At 44.3% G+C, this 21,889-nt stretch overlaps 1 protein-coding gene across 1 annotated transcript in view; it reads right to left on the bottom strand.

Moving 5' to 3' along the window:
- TPX2 (TPX2 microtubule nucleation factor) overlaps positions 1 to 21,889 on the bottom strand; it is a gene marked incomplete in the record, with an annotated part of 1,896,622 nt that overhangs the window by 100,489 nt on the left and 1,774,244 nt on the right. The window contains 1 exon segment of the mRNA XM_044089016.1: positions 8,243 to 8,430. Within this exon segment, the coding sequence (XP_043944951.1) occupies positions 8,243 to 8,430 (188 nt within the window).

Below are 21,889 nucleotides of genomic sequence, written 5' to 3'. Positions count from 1 at the left end.
TCTATGAGGTATCTGTTTCACAAGAAATACAGTTATTCACTTTTTCTGACATCCGGTTAAATACTGAGGCAAGAAAAACCAAAATATTGCCAACTTTGATTCGGTCTGAAACTCCGACTTCAGAAAATTTCAGAACGCCAACCTGCACTCGCAATACTGCTTCTGCATCGGACCATGCGGCAAAAAAGACTGAGGATATGACGTCGGTCATGCGCATTTGTACTCCGACGTCCTGATGTCAGACAAATGCGCCTGACCCTCTTTGGTATTCGGGCCGACTGGGACAGCGGACTACCCCAAGTGTTAGGACTGCAGCAATGTGAGATGAAGAACATCTCTAGTCACCAACTTACAAGGAGAACTTCAGCTATACAACAGAAAACCAAGCACTTGGCACAGGTGTGAATGCAATGAGAAATACTGGGCCCATCTGCTACTCAGAGAATAAAAACACTATCCCAATACCTCACCAATAGTCCAAACGGCAGAAAAGCAAAACTGCTAACTTATAGCTGTAAGTATTGAATAAAAAAAAAGGAAATACAAAAGAAAACCTTTGAGATGGGAAGTGCAAAAATTTAGGTTCTGAAAATTAAAAGCTATTGACAATACATTTAAATGAGAAAAGGCAATAAAAAGCACTATAGTTGTCTTATGTATATAGAAAAGATGAACAGCACTCCCCAATTTGAGCCAAGATTTCATTGTTCCAAAATGCATTTAATTTTAACTTGCTTGATATAGAAACTGCGTCATTTAAACCTGGGGGGAATATGCATGAAGGAAAACCTGCCACCACATTTCTTTCTCTGCAAGGAACATCTTCGATGGGCCTCCCCTATCCCCACATTTTACTTGTTGTAATATTACAAATTTAAATGCATGATTGGGGAAAAGTTGTGTGCGTCTATATAGTGCATTTTTCCCATCATGTTGCTGCATTTCATATCTATGCTCGTATATCCTTTGAGCCAATTTGCATTGAGTTTTGCCTATAATAAAAGGCTGGGGCATTTGGTACACATAGCGGCATACACGACTGCTCGAGTATAACTATATTTACCTTCAATTTTAATCCTTTTATCACGTATACCAATATGTAAATGTAATGTAAATCCATGTATGTGCCATCAGTGTAATTTTATTCTGCCAACTACCAGTATTAGTATACCTGATAAAAGGATTAAGATTAAAGGTAAATATAGTTATTACTCCAGCAGTTGTTATGCCACTATGTGTACCAAGTGCCCAGCCCTTTTTATAGGCAAAACTCAACGCAAATTAGCTCAAAGGATATAGGAACATAGATATGAAATGCGGCAACACGATGAGAAAAATGCACTATATAGGCACATAAAACTTTTCCCCGATCATATATTTAAGTTTATAATATAACAACAAGCAAAATGTGGGGATGGAGGGCACATGGAAGATGCTCCTTTAAGAGAAAGAATATGTGGTGGCAGGTTTTCCTTCATGCATATTCCAGGTTTAAATGACAGTTTTTATATCAAGCAAGTTAAAAATTAAAGCTATTTCATAGGTAACTTTTCTAGTTCTAGTTATTGAGGGTGTCCCTGACTAATGTGACAAGACTAGGTTAATTGTCTTTTTAGAACTATATGTTTTAATACATTTTTTGCATAATAATGCTAGTATAATTATTTATATATGTATGCATTTTTAAAAAATGTTTTATACCATATAGGTTTAGGCTACTGTATAAATTTTCTGATTTTAGAACACATACATACATATACGTGTATATATATATATATATATATATATATATATATATACATATATATACATATATATATATATATATATATATATATATATTTATATATATTTTTTTTTAATTTTACAAACTGATTTATATGAGATGCTTTTATAGCTGCATCATGCATTTTGGTTAGCTCAAAGTTTTTCCTTTCTTTGAGCTCATTGAGTTTAAGTGGGGTGTGACTAATTCTGACTGATGTATATAAATTGCTTTGCATGCAGTTTTTAGTTGTCTGAAGAAGTCTGGTTACATATACCAGACGAAAGCGCTTATTTTGTTTCATGTTGTAAATAAAATCTCGTGTTTGGATCAGTGGATTTCAGCCTGTGTTACTTTGTGAAGGTCACTTTGGAAAATGCCTGGTCCTTTCTGTTCTGAGAGAAGACCACAAAGTTGGTCTGACTTTCTAAATCCCTCAGTCCTTTTTAGATAAAAATGCAATTGCCTGTGGATGTCTAAACAATGCAAGATAGATTCTCCTTTATTGGAGTAATTGGGGAAGATGACAGGTAATTGAATCAACTGATTGAGATTAGCTTCGGAGACCACATTAGGGACAAATGAAGGATTTGCTCTAAGACACCCTTGGTCCATATGAAAGGTCACGAACGGTGGCTTAACGCACAGAGCCTGAAGTTCAGAGACCCTCTTGGCAGAAGTAATGGCTACCAAAAAGACTGTCTTCTAGGAAAAGAATTTAATATCACATGAACCAGCTGGCTCAAAAGGGACTGCATCACCAAGGTGAACTCCCATGGTAGGAGGTCCAAGAAAAACTCTTCAGAAAGGATTTGCACAGTTTGGTAGGAAAGGTATGCTCATCGTTGATATGGAAATTAGAGATGGCAACCAACTGGAGCTTAATGGTAGAAAAATTTGTCCCATCCTGAAAAAGGGAAGATGAGTGTAAAACATCAGGAATAGAGGCTGAAAAGGGGATCTAGATTCCATTGTCTAGCCCAACTGGAAAAAGTTTTCCATTTACTGGAATACACCTTTGTAGACTGCTTTTGAGAAGCCAAAATAATGCTCCTCACCAGGGAAGGAAGTGTGGACTGTGAAAGGATTACTGGAACTGGAGAAACCATGTGGTAAGAGGAGTCTGAGGATTGGGAAGTGGAAGCCCGCAGAGATGGGAAATGAGATCCAGAATGGGATCCAGTATTCAAGGAGGATACTGCAGATGAGACCTTAGGAAGGAGAACTATGCCTGATGAGGCTAGAAAGGGGCAAGGAGGATGAGGGAGGTCTTTAGGCAACGGGTTTTCTGTAAGACTTTGGGTATTAAGGAAATGGGAGGCCAGTTGTGAACAACAGCGTCCTTAGGCGACTCCCCTAATTGGGGGGGGGTGGTATCAGGGCAAAGTAATTGCTGCATTTGTGGTTGGCTGGGGAAACAAAGGTCGCAGCATGGTTGACCCCAATGGTTGAAGATTTGCCTTACAATTGACAAATTCAGGGACCACTCGTGAGGACTCAAGATGGACCTGCCAAGTTTGTGGCCTCTCTGCACAGAGGATAAAACAGTGTTCCCCCTTACTCGTTGATATACCAGACAACTGCCATGATGTCCATCTGAATTGCTATGGTCCCCAGAGAGAAGCATTCCTGAAAGGCTTGCATTGTTAGGACTGTTCATTATCCAGTATGTTTATGTGCAATTTCTCCTCTATGGGGGATCATATGTCGAACAATCCTGCTCTGAAAATGCCCCCCCCCCCCAAACAGGTAGGTGTCCGTGGTCACTGTGGCATTGGGCGGGGAGACAAAATGACCTGCCTAGAAATAGCCCCCAAGACTGAAGCTACCAAGCAAGATGATTCCTGCACACTTGAGTCAACTTTATTGTTAGACATGGGCTGAGACAAAACTGACCACTGAACTGCAAGGGACCCTTTGAGAACTCGCATACGATACCTGGCGAGAGGCACCAACTGAAGGGAAACCGCCAGAGAGCCTAGCGTTTTCAGAATCAAACAAGTAGGCATGCTAGATCCAACAAAAAAGAGGCCATCTCAAATTGGTTGGACGCGGCTGGAAGGCAGTGCTGCACTACAGTGAACTCCAGGTTTTGGCTAGGAGCTAGACTGGACTTGGGTAGATTCACTGTGATGCCCCAATGCTGGAAAAGACTGAGGACATACCTGGTCACCAGTGTTGGTCGATGCCTTGTGGGAGCCGTGAGAAGCCAATTGTCCATGTACAGAAAAAACTGGAAACCTTGCAGCCAGAGAAGAGCTGCCACCACTGCTATACATTTAGTAAACACCTGGGGGGCTGTGGTGAGTCCAAAGGGCAGGACTCTGAACAGATTATGATTGGCCCCAAACCAAAGCTCAAGTGTCTCCTAGAGCGTCTGTGGATCTTAGTAATAGTATGCATCATTGAGATCCACTGAGCACGTCTAATCATCCTTGCTTGAGAGAGGCAGAATGGACTGTACAGTACCCATCTGGAACTTTGACTCCCTGACAGACAGGTTTAACTCCCCGAGGTCCAGAATAGGATGCTGGTCCCCACTCTCTTTTGGCACCAAAAAGGGAGAGTAAGTTTCGGACCCTTGTTATCCTGTTAGGACAACTTGAATGGCTCTTTTTTGAAGGAGGTCTTGCACCATGAGATAAGCCAACTCCCTTTGGCCTGGTGATACTTTTGGGAGAAATTTCCAAATTGGAGGGGGCTGAGAGAAGGGAATGGAGTAACCCCTGGAAATAATTTTTAGTACCTACTGATTGGAGGTGAGACTTGTCCACGCTAGTGAGTGAAAGGAAAGGCTACCCCTGACTGCCTCCAGGGCAGAACAGTGGGGCAATGCCTCAGAAGCACTGAAGGGCTTCTCTGAGAAGGGCTCCTGGGAGCCCTGGTTTTGCAGCCACCCCCCATCTGCCCCTAGGGCAGCATCTACTGTTGAATCCCCTGCCCCAGCCTGTGGAAGCGTATTCCTGTGGAGCATCCTGAAAAGACCACAGAATCCTCCGGAATCAAAACGTTTTACTTCACCTCTGGGTCTTGTCTTAGAGAAAGGGGGGGGGGTTTGGGAGACCCTGGAAGATGGGCTTTATCCAGAATGCCTTCAAGAACACGGACTCTGCAGAAGGGGATGGGGAAGACTAGCCACCTCTCTCAAGCCTTCCAGGATGTCCCCGAAGGAAATCTCCTCAGGCAGAAGGCTGGGGGAACCATCTCCATCATCAAAATCTGTATCCTCAGTAAGGGACACTCTTACATGTTCTTTTCTGAGGTGGATTCTACCACGGTGGTTTCGGGGAAGGACTCGGAAGAGATGGGTATCCAGAGTGCAGCAGTGCCCATCTGAAGGTGCTCATGGGAGGGCTGACCTTGGATGAACGATGAGGCCTCAGCACCCAATTATGAGAAGGCTAGGGAGGACCTTGAGAAGGAGAGGTAACTGTCATACTGGAGAAGGTCCTCTCTACCACCTGGAAGGCCAGACTGGACGAAGCCCCCCCTCATCCCCAGCAGGAGGGGCCACCTGGGAAGGGACCCTGAGGCAGCATCAAAGCCCCCAGACATCCGCTTCAAGCTGTCCAGTGCCAAAGACCCCAAGGGAGGTGGAAATCTGAAAAATATGGACCAGAACCCACCCTCCAGGGAACTCGCACAGACGCCTTGGAGACTAGGCCCACCCTGGTCCGAGAGCTGTGGGGCAAAGCCAGTCAGGGACCCTGATGGTGGTGAGAAGGGGGGGGTTAGCAGACACTGTTGGCCTCTCACTATAAATCTCCTGGTCCTGCTATTCCAATGCCTGTTGGATTGGAACAGGACAGTGACGGTCCCCTAACCACATGGGTAGAGGATGGCAACAAGCCCAACTCTATTTGGGCCTTCAGGAAACATCATCCTATCAATGCTCGAGGGAAGGAGACTTCTGGAAGATCTGAACAAAGCTGAAGAATGGCTAGATCTTGCTGCGGATCCGATCTTGGATCCCACAGTCCTAGGGCCCTGTGAAGGAGATGAGCTCTGACGACTCTGATCCAACTTCCTGGAGGACAAAGAAGGGGATCCCTTGATGACCATGGGATCCAACAGGTTTCTGATCCAGGGACAGCTTGTTCCTACTTGGATCTGAAGGCTTCCACTCTGCCAAAGCCTTGGATCAAAGAGTCTGAACTGAAGCTCTCATAATACTGGACCTTGAATCTGAAGAGGTTGGTGATCAGACAGCCTCGCCTTTTTTGGAAGAGATTATGTTACCCTCCTGGAGAGAGGAGGAGGAGGTCTCTTCTTAGGTTCCTGTGAGGGCTTGGAAGGGGAGTCTGAAGGCAGAGGGCTACCCTGAGCCAAGCTTTTCAGTAAAAGCTTGTTGCAGTCTTCTATGAGGGCTCTGGGGTTGAATGCGGCTCAAATGTTACATTCAACCTCCAGGTGTGCCAACTCTAAATACAGATACTCCATGCGAGTTGGAATATGGTATCTTCTGTACCCATGAGGAGCATCTTTTAAACCTTGAAGGCTTTTCAGCCATCCTAAGTGGGGGGAGGACGACGACACCAGCTGTAAAACACTAAGCAAGGACAGAGAGATTTTTCTTTTTTGTAAAAACTACTTTAAGAAAAGGGCGCGAAGCACCAAGCACTGGAAAGGGGGGGGGGGGGGTGAGACCTAACTACACCAAAAGGTAGTAACCGGGAGGTAGGGTACCTTAAGAGCAGAAAACCAAGAAATAAGAACCTGCTGGATAGACTGGTTTGTCTCCCAGAAGGTGCCCCATCTCTAGAATAGACTCTCCATACACGTCAAACGTAACTGAAAATTGCTAAGCTTGAGCCTGGACCACATCTGAAGTATTTCAGCAGCAAACAAGATCCGAGGGTTGGAAGGTAGCAAGGGATTATGGGAAGGGGAGGAGCTTGAGCTCTGGATCTGTCTGAGAAGTTGCTCGAATCCAAGACCCATCCGTGATGAATAATGACACGGAAGAGTATCAGATCGTAATTTTATAATGAGACATTTGTATGGTTCTCACATATGCAAGTCCAGAATGTTTAGTATTTTTGCATGGAAGTGCTTGCATAGCTACTTTACAGCCCAAACAGATTTTAGAATTTGTTTCTCTGACAACAAATGCTGGACGTGTGATGGGAATGAGATAAATGGTAATGTGTTTTTTGGAAATGTAATTAGTAATTCCATATGGAGTATCAAGTCATACATACTGGGGAGCACATGGTTGCAACAAAGGAAATTATTCTTTTGAGCTGGGATACAGGATCTGAATTGCTTAGACAACACGGCCTTGCCAAGTTTTAACACTATAGGTAGGCAAAACAAAAAAACAAAAAAAACCCCAACAAAATCAAAATCTAAGCCAACTTTAACAGAAGTATTGAATACTGTAACACTGTACATGAGGTAACAGGAGGCAAAACTGAAGGTGGATTCTCTGGAAAAAGTAAGCACTAAATTACATGGAAATCAGTAGAATTTGTGGGGAACAATGCATGCAGAATCATGTTCATATTGAGGTTTATGGGAAGGCATGATTTAAACAATTTATGCAATGCTGGAGTAGAACAAAACTGGGTATGGACATTGCATGAAAATAATGGACATTTTGACTGTTTTCAAACAAGGAATTTGTACTCAAATTTTAAAATGCGATGATTCAATAAATGTTTAAAAATACAAACTACATTTCTAAACATGCACATAGAAATATGGTGAGAAAGACAGGCAATTTTGACAAAATGGAAAAGTTAACAGTAGTTGAAAAATATTCAGTCCATCTGGAAGATGGGGAGATAGATCGGAGGCAAATAAATGGAAAATGATCTCCCTTTTGTATATTCTGCTGAATTTCTTCATAATCACGTCAACTAAGCTTTATGAGACAGCACCTCTGTGCAATGCTTCAATTCAAAGATGGTATGCTTTGGGGTGTCACAGTCAGAATGTGCTGCTGGTCAGATTTAAACAGTCTGAGCATTAGAGTAATGCGTTACTAACATTCTGTACAAAACAGTGAGAAAGCTTGGCCATGCACTGCCACAATGTTTTTGGAAAAAACTGGGGGCAGGTGTATGGAAACATACATTCTAATGAGGAAGAAATTGTGGGCCACTGGGGCGACACACATGTGCCTTCTTCCAACAAGAGGTGGGGTTAGGACATTGTAAACACCCTCATTGCCTGGGTGCCACTGAGGGGGATAAGATCATTCACTGCCTAAATTATGGTCCACTGCAGACAGAGCTGCCTCAACCCTAGATGACATCTCTGGATACGAGAATGAATGGACCCAGTCAATTTTATTTTTTAGGTGGGGTATTAATGACAAAAACAATCACAATTTAAATATTAACACAATTAACTGAAACAAAAAACAAAAATATGTTAAAGTAAAATGTATATCAACAGCATGTGTGTCTAATAAAGAAATATGTTCAGATTTCAAATATTTCACAACTAAAAACAATTTCATGAGTTACTTACAGCTTCCTCTCTCAGCCGTAAAATCTCTTCTTTTTCTTGTTCTTCCAGATATCGCCTCCTTTCCTCTTCCTTTTTTTCTATTAAAGTTTCTTTTTCTGCAAGTCTCTTTTCAAATTCCATACGCTCTTGGGCACGTTTCTCTGTTGCCAGTACAAAGCTTTCCTGAACTATGGAATCAGAAAGTCCCTCTAAGTTTGGAGAAACAAATGAAATTATACTATCATATCAATTCAGAAAATAATCAACTTGCTTTCCACTCGCATTGACTTTTCTTGCAAATGTTAAATATTCAGTAATCTAAATGAAATTTACTAGTGTCTATGGCCTGGAGTCAAATCTTCATAAATGTATCAGTATCCATATAAGCAAACCTCTGGTAGAAAAGTCCACCAATTAGTCTGAAAAAGGGTGCAAACACGGAGGAGACGCAAGGATGAGAAAAGTACAGTTGTGTACACTTACCATAAATGTAGATGTTAGAGTGTATTCACTGTTGCACTCATTACATTTGGGTAATCTGCTGGTAGGTTGCCCTCAGTCGGCCTGAATTCCAAAGTCTTGGGTCCTGCGTCAGCTGCCGTCTTCTCTTCCATGACGTCAGGGGTATAAAACATGCAGCCTACGCCATTTTCTTTAGTTTTTCTTGCCCCCGATGTCAGGTGCCCCCAAAAAGGTAGCATTATTATATAAATATATATAAATGCATCAATATAAACTTTACCTTCATCTACAAGCAAATACACCACATAGGTTGTAGAAGATACAGAAGGAAAGATAAACTTTAGAATGACAGGGGGATGGTGGGAGGGTAACCTGGACTGCAACAGTGAATACACTCGAACATCTACATTTATGGTAAGTGCACACAACTGTACTATGTTCTTCATGTTTCACTGTTGCAGTCATTACATTTGGGTAGAATCCCAAAGCTATGGTTGAGAGGCTTGAGCTAAACAGCATTAGGTGCAGCTATAAGGCCCTGCAGCACTGCAGTGGCAAAGCCTGTCCTGGACCTATAGGGTAAAGAGGCAAATGGTAATGCTTTGTAAAGGTGTGAACAGAACTCCAAGTAGCAGCCTCTAGAATGTCTTTGGTTGGTACTCCCTTGAGAAAGGCTGCTGAAGTAGCTGCAGCTCTGGTGGAATGAGACCCAATGCCCTTGGGCACAGGTTTACCATGGTATAAGTAGCAGAAACGGATGCAGTGGCTTATCCACTTTGAAACTGTCTGCTTTGAAATAGCCTTTCCTTCTGATCCTGCAGCATATGACACTAGTAATTGCTCAGTTTTTCTTAAGAGCTTTAGTCCTGCTCAAGTAGAATCTTAGCTGTCTGTGTACGTCCAAGGAATGCAGAATTCTCTACACTTCGTTCTGCGGATTTGGATAAAAAGTTGGCAGATGAATTATTTAAGAGCCCCACTGGAAACCACCTTAGGCATAAAAGTAGGATTTGTCCTAGAGACACCCTGTCTGGGTAAAATATGATAAATGGCTCTACAGCCATGACGGCCTGTAGCTCAAACTCTTCTTGTTGAAGTAATTGCTAGTAGCAGAGCTGTTTTCCATGATAAGAACTTAATATCAGCGGTAGCAGCTGGTTCAAATGGTGGCAGGGTGAGCTTTTCCAACACATAATTGAGGTCTCATGCAGGTAATGGTGATCTTCTAGGAGGCCTTAAATTTTTTGGCTCCTCTAAGATACTGCTTTATTAAAGGATGAGAAGATTGGTGGCTCTGTATTGTAATGTGCCAAAATGGCAGAGGCATGGATTTTGATAGATGAGAAAGATAGGCCTTTGTCAAGCATCTCAGTCAAGTATTGTAATATCTGAGGAATATGTGGTTCTGCTGTATCAGTTCCTTGTGCTTGATTCCAAGCACAGAATCTCTTCCATTTGTCAGCATAAGATTTTCTAGTACTAGGCCTTCTGGCTTCCAAAATGACATCCATCACAGCTTTACTGAGAGGTGTCATTTGTATGACTACATGATTAGCCATGCTTCCAGGTTCAGAGTCTGTAGTTGATTGTGCAGGATCTGATTGTTTTGCTGGGACAGTAGCTGTGGTCTTTGAGGCAAGGTCCAAGCTGGGTATTGAGACAAGTTCCTTAGGATTGGGTACCAGTATTGGCGGGGCTAGTCCGGGGCAATTAATATCATCTTTGGCTTCTCTTGTCTGACTTTTAGGAGGATCTTGGGTAGAACAGGCAGAGGAGGAAAGGCGTAAACAGATAGGTTGTTCCAACTGAAGGATAGGGTGCCCACTTTCCATGCTTGTCTGTGATAAGTCCTTGTGCAGAATCTTTTCAATTGATAATTTTGAGGAGAGGCAAATAGATCTATGTCTGGGCTCCCCCATTTCTCTGTTATCATGCTGAAGACTTGTGGATTTAGTTTCCACTCATGAGGATCCATAAGGTTTCTGCTTAAATAGTCTGCCAGAGTGTTTTGTTTTCCTGGCAGGAATTGAACTTGAAGATGTATTTGGTAGGTCCAAGCTGTGTTTCACAGTGCCATGGCTAATCTGCAAAGGGGGTATGAGTGTGTGTCCCCTTGCTGGTTTATATACCACATGACTGTGGTGTTGTCCGTCTATCAGTAGTTGTTCTGGATGAAGTAAGTCCTTGAAGGCTGTTAGGGCATTTTGAACAGCTAGCATCTCTTTCTGGTTAATATGTAGATGCATTTGTTTTGGTGCTCATATGCCCTGAATGCATCTTCCTGCCATGTGGGCCCCCCAGGCATAATTTGATGCATCTGTTGTTAAGGTTTGGCTGGCAGGGGGGTAGAGTGAAGGGCCGTCCCATGATTTGGTGACAGGCCTTTGCCCACCATAGAAACTCCTGTTGCAGGCAGGGAATGAAAGGAATCATTGTTTCCAGACTGTGTGAATGTTGACTCCATAAACTTTTTAGGTACCATTGAAGTTTCCTCATATGCAGTCTTGCATATGGAATTAGGATGCAGGATCCCATAAAGCCAAGAGCCTGCAGAATTTGTCTTGCAGAAGACTGTGCTTTTGTTGCCATCAGTTTGAAGTAGTCAGTTGCCTCTGGTTGTCTGGCGTGAGGTAAGCCATCTGGGCAGTTGTATTCAAGCTTGCACCCAGGAATGTTATCTTTTGGGAGGGTACCAGTTGTGACTTATTTTTGTTTGTGTACCCTAGGCATGTTAGAAGCCTTTTCACAAACGCCAGGTGTCAAAGAAGAGTGTCCTTTATTCTCTGCTTGAATGAGACAGTCGTCCAAGTAAGGATTTATTTGTATGCTTCTTAGTCTGAAAAATGCAATTACTGGTGCCAGGCACTTTGTAAAGACCCTGGCGCAGTAGATAAGCCAAAGGGCAGTGCAGAGAATTGGTAATGCATTAAGCCAGCCTTGAATCTGAGGTACCTTCTGCACGACTGTCTTACTGGGACATGCAGGTACACCTCTTTTAGGTCTAAAGTCACCAGCCAAGCATTCTTGCCCAGCATGGGCAGAAACTGCTGCAAAGTCAGCATTTTGAATTTTGGAATGTCCAGGTATGTGTTCAAAATCGATAAATCCAGTATGGGCCGCCAGGCCTCATCTTTTCTGGGTACCAAGAACAGTCTTGAGTAAAAACCTTGCCCTTTTTCCTTTTCTGGTACTGTCTGAATGGCTGTCATATCCATGAGTGACGTAACCTGTTTCTGTGCCTCTGCCCATTGATTTTTTGGCAGATCTGGCCAACCATTTGCCATTGGCAGAGTGTGAAAATGGAATCTGTATCTCTGTGATATGATGTTTAGTACCCACTTGTCCTGGGTTATTAATTGCCAATCTTGAGCAAAAAGTGCTAATTTTCCCCCTATGGGTGCTGCCAAAAGATAAGTGCTTGATGTAGGCAGAGGGAATTCATTGGGATTGCTTTCTGCAGGTTTGTGCTTTATCTCCTCCAGATTTGGAGATGGATGCGCCCCATTGCTTTAACCTGTACGAGTCTTGTGCCTGGTATCTGGAACCCTTAGGGTGTCTGGATTTGCCCCTTTGAGCTCTGTCTGGCACAGAAAAGGACCAATTTTTTGTAGGCCAGTGTCTCCTGAATCTTGGTGGCTGCACTTGTAAGTCATCTAACAGTTTGCATAGACTTAGCTTTGTCTTCCATTTTCTTTAAAACCTCTTCTGCCTTAATACCAAACAGAGAATCATGCTGTAAAGGTGCATCTAACAATTTAGCTTTAACATGGTCAGGCAACGTTTGTTCCTTTAACCAGGCATGCCTCCTAATCACAGATCCAGTAACTGCGGCCCTGCAGGAGGCCTCTAAAGAATCAAAACCACATTGCAAAGTATGCTTTCCAACTTGTTCAGCTGCATGCAATAATTCCTGCAATAATTCCTGCAATTCTTTATTTTCTGCACATTCTAAAATCAACATCATTTTCTGTTTCAGCAATCCCATTACATGTTGTTGGTACTTAAGCATATGAAATTGACAGTTTAGAGGCCCTGATTGCCGTTGTTGTGTCTTTCAGCTTTTCTCGGTTAGGGGTTGCCACAGCGGAACTCCGGTCCGCTAATGATTGGTAGTTGATTTTTACGTGCCGAGTTACCAGCCCTGACGCACAACCTTCAACGAAGGTATGCCCATTCACACATGTCTCCACGCAGAAGACGCTCTAGCTGAGAATCGAACCGGACAGCGTCTTACTGTGAGGAGACAACATTACCGCAGCACCACCTGTATAAACCTTTTTTCCCCATCTATCCAGTGCCCTTGAATCTCTGTCAGAGGGGTAGGATTTTTTGCTGTTGTGGCCTTAACTCCCTTTGGGCCCTGTGAAATAGTTTCAGGGTCAGCAGCAGGATTTCTAAATAAAAATGTATGTGAGTCAGGGACCCTGTCAGGCTTACTGGGAGCCAGACCAAAGGAATCAGGGGTCAAACTTGACCCCAAAAACACATCCACAATGTCTAAAACAGGGGGAATGGCTAAAGGCTTGTGCTGAGGGAGAAGGAAATCCCTGAGCCTCCTTTTTGATTCTGAGAAGTATTGACTCTCCCAGTGAAAACGCTCCCTCAAAGTATGCAAGGTTTCTCCAAATGAATAGTCCTCAGGAGGAGATGCAGATGGAATACTCCTCAGCATCAGAATCCTCATAGGGAGGTATAGATAATTCCTGATCAGAAGAGTAATCAGAAGAAATAGAAACCTGATCTGAAGATTCATAATCAATGTCTTGCCTAGGCCTCTTATCTGGAGGGGGATGGGTACCCCTGATCAAGGTAATAAGGTCTTCAGCCATTTTGATCATCTGTTTTTTAGGCATAGAGGCCTGTGCACGTGGCTCATGCGTCGGTTTTTTAGTTTTAGAGGTTGCTTTTGTCTTTGGTTTTGCAGCTGTTTGTTTGATATACAAATGTTGAGGTCTGAATACACGCTCAGAAGCCGGTGCCCTGCTCAGCGGCTCCGGACCCATCCGAGGGAGATACATCAGTCAGTCCAATACCTTGAGTATCTTGCGGCATGCTGGACTCCACATGGGTGTCGGTAGAGGCCTGCGACTCGAAGGTAACGGGCATCAGGGGCTGCGAAAGCACCTCACTGAGTACCAGCGACTTGCTTAGGAGAAGCTTCATCATCTGTTTTGGATCTAGACTGCCTTTCTCTGTCCTTTTCTTTGCGTATTTTATGTACTCCGGTAGTTGGATAGCTATCTGACGACATTTCTGGGTAGTTTAATCTGTTTCCAAAATACTTAGATGCAAAAATATACTGACGCTTAATAGTGCTTTGGTTAAATCTACACAAAACCGATAGCCAGGCACATTGTGATCAGGGCCTAGGCAAGGAATACAGTATAAATGGAAATCCATACGAGGTATTTGCTTCCCACAAGTAATACAATTATTAACTTTTTCTGACATTGGTAAAAAGCAAGAAAAGTTTCCCCAACGGGGTACTTAGCTTTAGTGAAGACTTCGGTTCTGAAACTCAACTCGAATATTTCAGTAGTCTGCCGACCGGCACTTGCGAAATGCTTCTGCTTCGGGCACCGCGCGGCAAGAAAGACTGTAGAAAATGGCATCGGCTGCATGTTTTATACCCCTGATGACCTGACGTCATGGAAGAGAAGACAGCAACCGACGCAAGACCCAAGACTTTGGAATTCAGGCCAACTGAGGGCAACCTGCCAGCAGATTACCCAAATGTAATGACTGCAACAGTGAAACACAAAAAACATCGCCAAAATGTGCAGCCAACAGTATGTGGGGAGCAGTCACGATGCATAAATTCCATTTCAAATATAACAAGCACTTACAAAATTACCATGCAATAATCACAGCCACCATTTTCTGACCAAAGACGGAACTTATCTAATACTTGAGCAGCTCAAAATAGTAATGCTTTAAACAAACTAAAAGACCTGCACAAAATGTCAGAAATAAGAATGGTAAAGTCACCATGATGCAAAATTATGCAAACTACTTGCAGTTAAAGACTTTATGGATATGGCTTTTGCAGCACAAGGACAGCTCATAGATCACCTCTAGTAGTACACCTTACAAATGGGATTCCTGAAGGCAGATCTAATGGCCCAACTTTTACACCATTCATGGACATCCCTGTAAGCCTTGGAGGTCTTGTCCATTAATTTGACATGAATATGCAGGAGGCGCTTGTGCAATTAATGATTTTCTGCAAAAAGGGTGCAAGTCTAGCTTCAGGCAAGTACAAGCCCTAGACCTTCCTTTAAAATCCATTTGGACCCTTGCCCCAGCAACCCCTTTTTATACAAGATTAGGGCAGTACTGACCTAGCATATCTAACAAATACTGAAGTGGTAAGGATGTCATCCCAAGAAGCGCATCATGTACCCCTATTCCTCCCAGGAATTGGCAAAACCAGAAAGATGATGGGAAAGTCAGGCGAGAGCTCACAGTGCAGCACTGACCTGCTTTAACATCTTTGCAACTTGGAAATAATCTCTGCAGTAACACTTAACCATGGAAGAGCTCTAGGAGGCTCCTTGCCCATGGAAGGAGTTCTAGAAAAGAAAGGCAGAAATACAAGACTCATCTGTGAGTTCCATACCTCTAACCTCAAAACTGTTAACATGGGAATTCAAGTTTGCATCCATATTTTTTACTTGGATGTACAATCTTGGAGTTAGGATGCAAAAGATGCAACTACTCAGCACTGGGGTGGTGGAGAGGCAAACTCCACATGTAAAAATAAAAATCTACACTGATCACAGCAAATTTCAATATTCCTGCAACATCCTGTTATCAGATGTCTGAAGTTAAATTACAGTTGTGTTACACCACTACAAATGTGGATGTTAGAGTGTATTCACTGTTGCAGTCCTGACTTGTGGGATTTTCCATCATGAAAGTCATTCGCCAGCCTGCCTACCAGAGAACATTTTCCCCTTCTCCAGAAGCCAGTCGATGCCCTGACATCACTATGTTTGGGTATAAAGGAAGTCTGCCAGCACTGTGACCTCAGTACTTTTCCACCAAAAAGTACGACACCCCCAGTATGTCCTTGAGGTCACAGGGTCTAGGACCCTGGATTCCAGAATAACTAAATGAAGGGGACTACCCTAACTGAGGTGAATGTCCTAGCCTATCCATTAGGCGAGGGGAGAGAAAGAATACTCCAACAGTGAATATACTCTAGCATCTACATATATGGTAAGTGGACACCATTTTACTACATTGCTCATGTTTCACTGTTTCCAGTCCTAATTTGTGGGATGATTTCCAAAGCTGAAAAGGAGGGTGGATGGAAAGATAAGGACAAGCAAGGATGCCCTGCAAAATGGCAGTAAAAAATCCTGCTCTGGACTTGCAGAAGGTAGGAAAATTGTAATGTTTGGTGAAAGTATGCACAGAGGACCACGTTAGCTGCTTACAAAATGTTCTTGGTGGCCACCCCCTAAGAAAGGCAGTAGCGGTAGCCCTAGTGGAATGTGTCCTTACAGCATCAGTTGGCTTTTTACCATAATGGCTGCAGCAAAAGGAGATACAGTAGGATAATCCATTTGGAAACAGTTTTGAAATGGATCTCCCCCTCAGAGCTACTGGCAAAGGCCCCAAAAATTTAGTCTCTATTTCCTAACATTCTTGGTTCTATCCAAGTAGTAATGCAGTTGCCTAAGCACATCCAAAGAATGAAAGATCCTTTTCTCTCTTGTTTTGAGGGTTAGGAAAGAATGCAGACAAGTGTATGGTCTGGTTTAAAAAGAGGCCTCTGTGGCCATCTTAGGAATAAAGGAAGGGATGGTCCTGAAGAGACTGAGTGAAAATGATGAAAGTTGCCACACACAAGGGTCTGAAGCTCAGACACCCTCCTGGCTGAGGTAATGGATAGTAGGAAGGCTATCTTCCAAATCAGGAATATTACATCAGTGGAAGCCACTGGTTCAAAGGGTGAGCTTCTCCAAAATGAAATTGTCCCAGGGAGGATCAGGTGGTTTCCTGGAATGCCTAATGTGGACAACCTCTCTCAGAAACTGTATCATGAGGGGATGTGAAGGAGAGTTGAGAAGGCAGAAATAGCTGAAACATGGATATTTTTTTACAGAAGTGTTGGAGAGAATGTTTTGAAAAAGGCTGGATAAGTATGACAGGATGCAATGGATCTGAGCTTAACAAGGGTTTTGCATCTTTTGTCTGCACAAAAAAAATAATATTTGCCATTTGGATGAGTAAGATTTTCTGGTGCTCAGTCTCCTGGCCTCTCTTAGAATGTCCAGGACCTGCTTGTGGAGAAGTGGCCCTTCCATGGGATCAAAGGATCATCCAAGCTATCAATTTGAGTGTGAGCAGGCTGGGGTGTATTATGGCACCCCTGTTGTGCGTTAGCAGGTCCACTGTCTGACAGCTGCCCTGGCTCCCTGTTGGTTAGACTGAGTAAGACAGCACCAGTGCTGTCTGGGACAGTCTAGGGCTATCAGAATCACCCGTGGTCTCTCTTCGCTTATTTTCAGCAATACCTTGGGTAGTAACTTTAATGGGAGGAAGGCAAAGAGGAACAGACCTGTCCAAGGAAAGGAAAAAGCATCCGTCTTACAGGCTGACTATGTTTCCCCTGGAGGAAACTTTTTCAAGCAAGCATTTTCTTTGTTGGCAAAGAGGGCCATCTGTGGCGCACCCCCTTTTTTAGCTAAGCTGAGAAATACTTCCCAATGCAGTTGCCACTTATGGGGGTCTGACAGGTTCTCACTGAGCAGATCTGCTATAATCAGGTTATTTGGAGCAAAGGAGTGGTTGCAGAGGGTGGTTCTGTAAAGAACTCCCTCTGTAACCACACCCCTGCTCCAAATAACCTGATTATATAAATATATAAATGAATGAAATGTCTAATGCTTTTCATTATATTCAACTAGGATCACGTGTGTCCGTGTTTCAATAAAGGATATTCCATTTTTAACTCAACTGTGGACTACCTATTTTATTATTTTGTAGTACGCATTTTAAAGTTTGCATTTTATTAGTGAACTAGGTGCACAACATATTTCAAGAAATTAACTTCACACCCTCCACTCTGCGAATGCTTGGTTAGAGGTGTAAACCTTCTTACCTAGCCTTTCCATAGTTCTGCTGTCTATCAGAAGGAAGCAACTTAGAAGGCAGTAACAGAGATAGCCTGAGAGATGCCACAGACACCACAGAGGGGTCAGGAGGACGACATCTATACTGAAAATTGCAGTCCTCAGGCACCTTATAAAACCTATCAGTTTTCTTGAGGTGAGGAGGCTGGGAAACTGGGACCTTAGATGCAGTAGAAAAGGCATCCAACAATGCAGCCAAAACAGGGAGAACAGAAGGTCTAGGAGAGTCCATTTGCAAAAGCTAATAGTCTCTCGTCTGAATCTCAGAAACCTAAGCACAATCCCATTTAAAGAACTCCATCATTCTAGAGATCGTGTAACCATAAGAAATCTCTTCGAAAGGAGACCCAGGGGTAGTAGTTTGTCAGATGAGCATTCTAAATTTTGGGATAAAGAGGAAGTGGGTCACCTTTCAGATGTTGAACAGTTAGTTATGTACTCACCATAAAGATACATTCCTTACTCATGGGTTCAGAGCAGAGAATTGGCTCAGACTCTGCCAAACTTTCTAGCACGAAGTCTCTAATTGGCTGGGCTAACCCGGTATCTCAGAGTGCACCTTGCCCTAGCCCCAGATCTTGTTTGCAATCATAACACTCATAACCCATACTTAATAAACACTAGAAGAAAATCCAGCCAGATAGGGGAACAAATCACTGACCTTGAAGGGTCCACGGAGCCAAAAATTCTTCCAAGTCCTCTAGGAAGGGGGCAGGTGGGAGGGTACGTAGGAATGTAGGCAAGATGGACCACATACATCGATCGTTATGGTGAGTACATAACTAACTGATGTTATGTGGTCCTATTCCTTACTCACAGGACAGCGTCCCCAGCACCTCTATCCTGGGAGGCTCATAAGAAGACACTCCTGAGAACCGTGGAACCAAAGGAAGCCCAGCCCCTAGAAGTGACGTCCAGTTTGTAATGAGTAATAAAAGTATTGGGAGAAGCCCAAGTTCCCGCAGCACAAATATTATCCAAGGAAAGTCTAGCATGGAAATCTACTGACGTAGACATAGCCCTGGTAGAATGAGCCTTGACGGGAAAGGATAAAGTTCTGTCTGCTAACGAGTAAATGAATGAAATACAGTCTCTGATCCATTTAGAAATAGTGCACTTGGAAATAGGACTACCTGCTCTGTTCTCTGAAAAGGACACAAACAATTGATCAGATTTCCTAACTTGTTTCGTCCTATGTAAATAAAATCTCAGTTGTCTGTGCACATCCAACTGATGCAACCTGAACTCTGCTTTATTGGAAAAGTTCGGAAAGAACACTGGTAGCTCAATAGATTGATGAAGATTGACCGGGGATGATACCTTCGGGAGAAAGGACGGGTTAAGCCTGAGAGAGAGACTGTCCTTGTGAAAGATTAAATATGGCGGTTTAATGGACAAGGCTTGAAGTTCTGATACCCTCCTGGCCGATGTAATGGCTATCAGAAAAGCCGTCTTCCAAGATAAGAATTTCAAGTCGCAAGTGGCAGCCGGTTCAAAGGGTGATAACATAATAGCTTGTAGCACAAGGTTTAGGTCCCATGGCAGTACAGGCTCAGAAACTGGGGGACGAAGTAACCAAGCACCTTTTAGAAAAGCTTTACAGAGCTTGTGGCCCATAAGACAGGGCTCATAAGATGTGTGAAAATTGGAAATTGCGGCCAACTGTACTTTTATGGTAGCGGGTGCGGAGCCCTGACGGAACAACATGGCTAAAAAATCCAAGACCGACGGAATGGGGGCTGTGAAGGGATCCAACCCTTGGGCCTGAGCCCAAATGGAGAATCTCCTCCATTTGCTGGAATAAATCTTCCTGGTGGAAGACTTATGAGAAGACAAGATGTGCACCACTTCAGGAGAAAAGGAATGTAGCCTGACTAAGGATGGAACTGGAGCAGCAAAGGCAGTCAACCTGAGGGTTCGCAGGGATGGATGAAGTTGTCCTGACATCTGAATCAGGAGGTCCGGCACTGGGTCCAGAGTCCACGGACCGTCCAATGCATACCGTTGAAGAAAGGGGAACCATATTGTCGAGGCCAGTGTGGAGCAATAAGAATCATCCTGCTTTCCCACGGATATGGCTTTCTGTATCACTCTTGGCAACAGAGGAAACGGAGGGAAAGCGTAGACCAGACCGTGGGGCCAATCATGAGCTAGAGCGTCCCTGGGTGATTCCCCCTGTGGGGGGATCAGAGTGAAGTACTTGCTGCATTTGGCATTGAGGGGGCTGGCGAAGAGATCGCAGCAAGGCTGACCCCACTTTTTGAAGATCTGAACCGCCACTCTGTTGTTCAGGGACCACTCGTGAGGCATCAGAATAGCTCTGCTTAGCCTGTCCGCTATCACGTTGGACCTCCCCGGAATGTGCGTTGCCACTAGAAACCATTGGGAAGACACCACCCACTGCCACACTCGCATGGCCTCTCTGCACATGGGGTAAGATTTGGTCCCCCCCTGCTTGTTCAGGTACCACACCACGGACATGTTGTCAGAGTGAATTGCAATCGTTCCCAGAGGTAGAAAGTCCTGGAGTGCTCGCAACGCCAGAAACACCGCTCTCATCTCCAGAACATTGATGTGCAAGTGTACCTCGTGGTCTTGCCAGGTGCCTTGGACTGGTCCTGCCTAGGTAACGCCCCCCCACCCCATCTGGGAGGCGTCCGTGGTCATCGTGGCCACTTGAGACATAGGAACCAAGCTCCTCCCTCTGTCCAGACTGGAGGAGCGTAGCCACCAGAGGAGGTCCTGTTTGCATCACTCCGTGAGAAGTATGAAGTGGGAAAGAGGAAGCTTTTGAAAGGACCACTGAACCGACAGGAGCCACTGTAGTATCCGCATGTGTAACCTGGCCAGGGGTACCAGCATGATGGTGGAGGCCATGGAACCCAAGAGCTGAAGAACAAACCTGGCCTGAACTTTTCTGAGGAGCAACAGTGCGTGGATCTGAGACTGCAACACCTTTATCCTGTCCTGTGGCAGAAAGGCGCGCATTTGAATAGAGTCTAGCTCTGCGCCTATAAAAACAACACGCTGTGAGGGCTGCAAGGCAGACTTTTCCCAGTTCAAAGTAATTCCTAAATGTTGGCAAAATGAGATAGTCTCCCTGGCTTGAATGAGCAGATGCCTGGTGGGGACGGTGAGAAGCCAGTCGTCCAGATACGGAAACACCTGGAATCCTAGACATCTCAGGTGAGCCGTCACCACTGCCAAGCACTTGGTAAACACCCTGGGGGCTGTGGTGAGACCAAAGGGCAGAGCATGAAACTGGAAGTGACTGGCTCCTAGCCGGAAGCGTAAATGACTCCTGGATGCCTTCTCCATTTTGATGTGGTAGTAGGCATCCTTGAGATCGATGGAGCACATCCCTACTCCTTTCTCCAGCAGTGGAAAAATGGACTGAAGTGTGACCATTCGGAACTTGGACTTCAGAACCTAGCGATTGAGTCGACTGAGATCCAGAATGGGTCTCAGGTCCCCTGTTCTTTTCGGCACCAAAAAGAGTCATGAGTAAGTTCCTGATCCGACATGGTCTGAGGGGACTGGTTGGATGACTCCTTTTTCTAGCAGCTTTGCCACTTCTATTGCTGCTTGATCCCGTTGACTGGGTGGGATGTCCGGGATCCTTCTGACTGGAGGGGGTGTAGACGCAAAGGGAATAGTGTAACCTCCGGTAACTATTCGAAGCACCCAATGATCCTGGGTGATGCTCTCCCAGGCTTCCGGATGCAACGAACTTCGGCCCCCGACTGACTCCGGAATAGAACAGTCTGGCAACACCTCAGGAACACTGGAAGGAAGAGCCGTGAATGGAATCGCGGTCTCCCGAGTTGCGGGGGCCCCCTCTGCCTCTAGGACGGCGTCTTCCAGAATAATTACCCCCCCTCTGCCTCTGGAGGGGGACTCGCCTTGAGCTGTGGGAAAGGACCTCAGACTTTTTGAACCACATTTTCCCCCCTCTCTGAGCCTTGTGATAAGGCCTAGAAGGGAGAGAAAAACAGGCCCCTATGGCAGATAGGGTCTTTCTCTCCTGTTCGCATCTGGTGAGAGTGTCTCACTTTGGGTCCAA

The sequence above is a fragment of the Protopterus annectens genome, chromosome 12.part0 (genome assembly GCF_019279795.1).
Source record: "Protopterus annectens isolate FY-2018-M chromosome 12.part0, PAN1.0, whole genome shotgun sequence".
In the NCBI taxonomy this organism is placed as follows: Eukaryota; Metazoa; Chordata; order Ceratodontiformes; family Protopteridae; genus Protopterus; species Protopterus annectens.
This window is presented reverse-complemented; position numbering and strand designations above follow the sequence as displayed.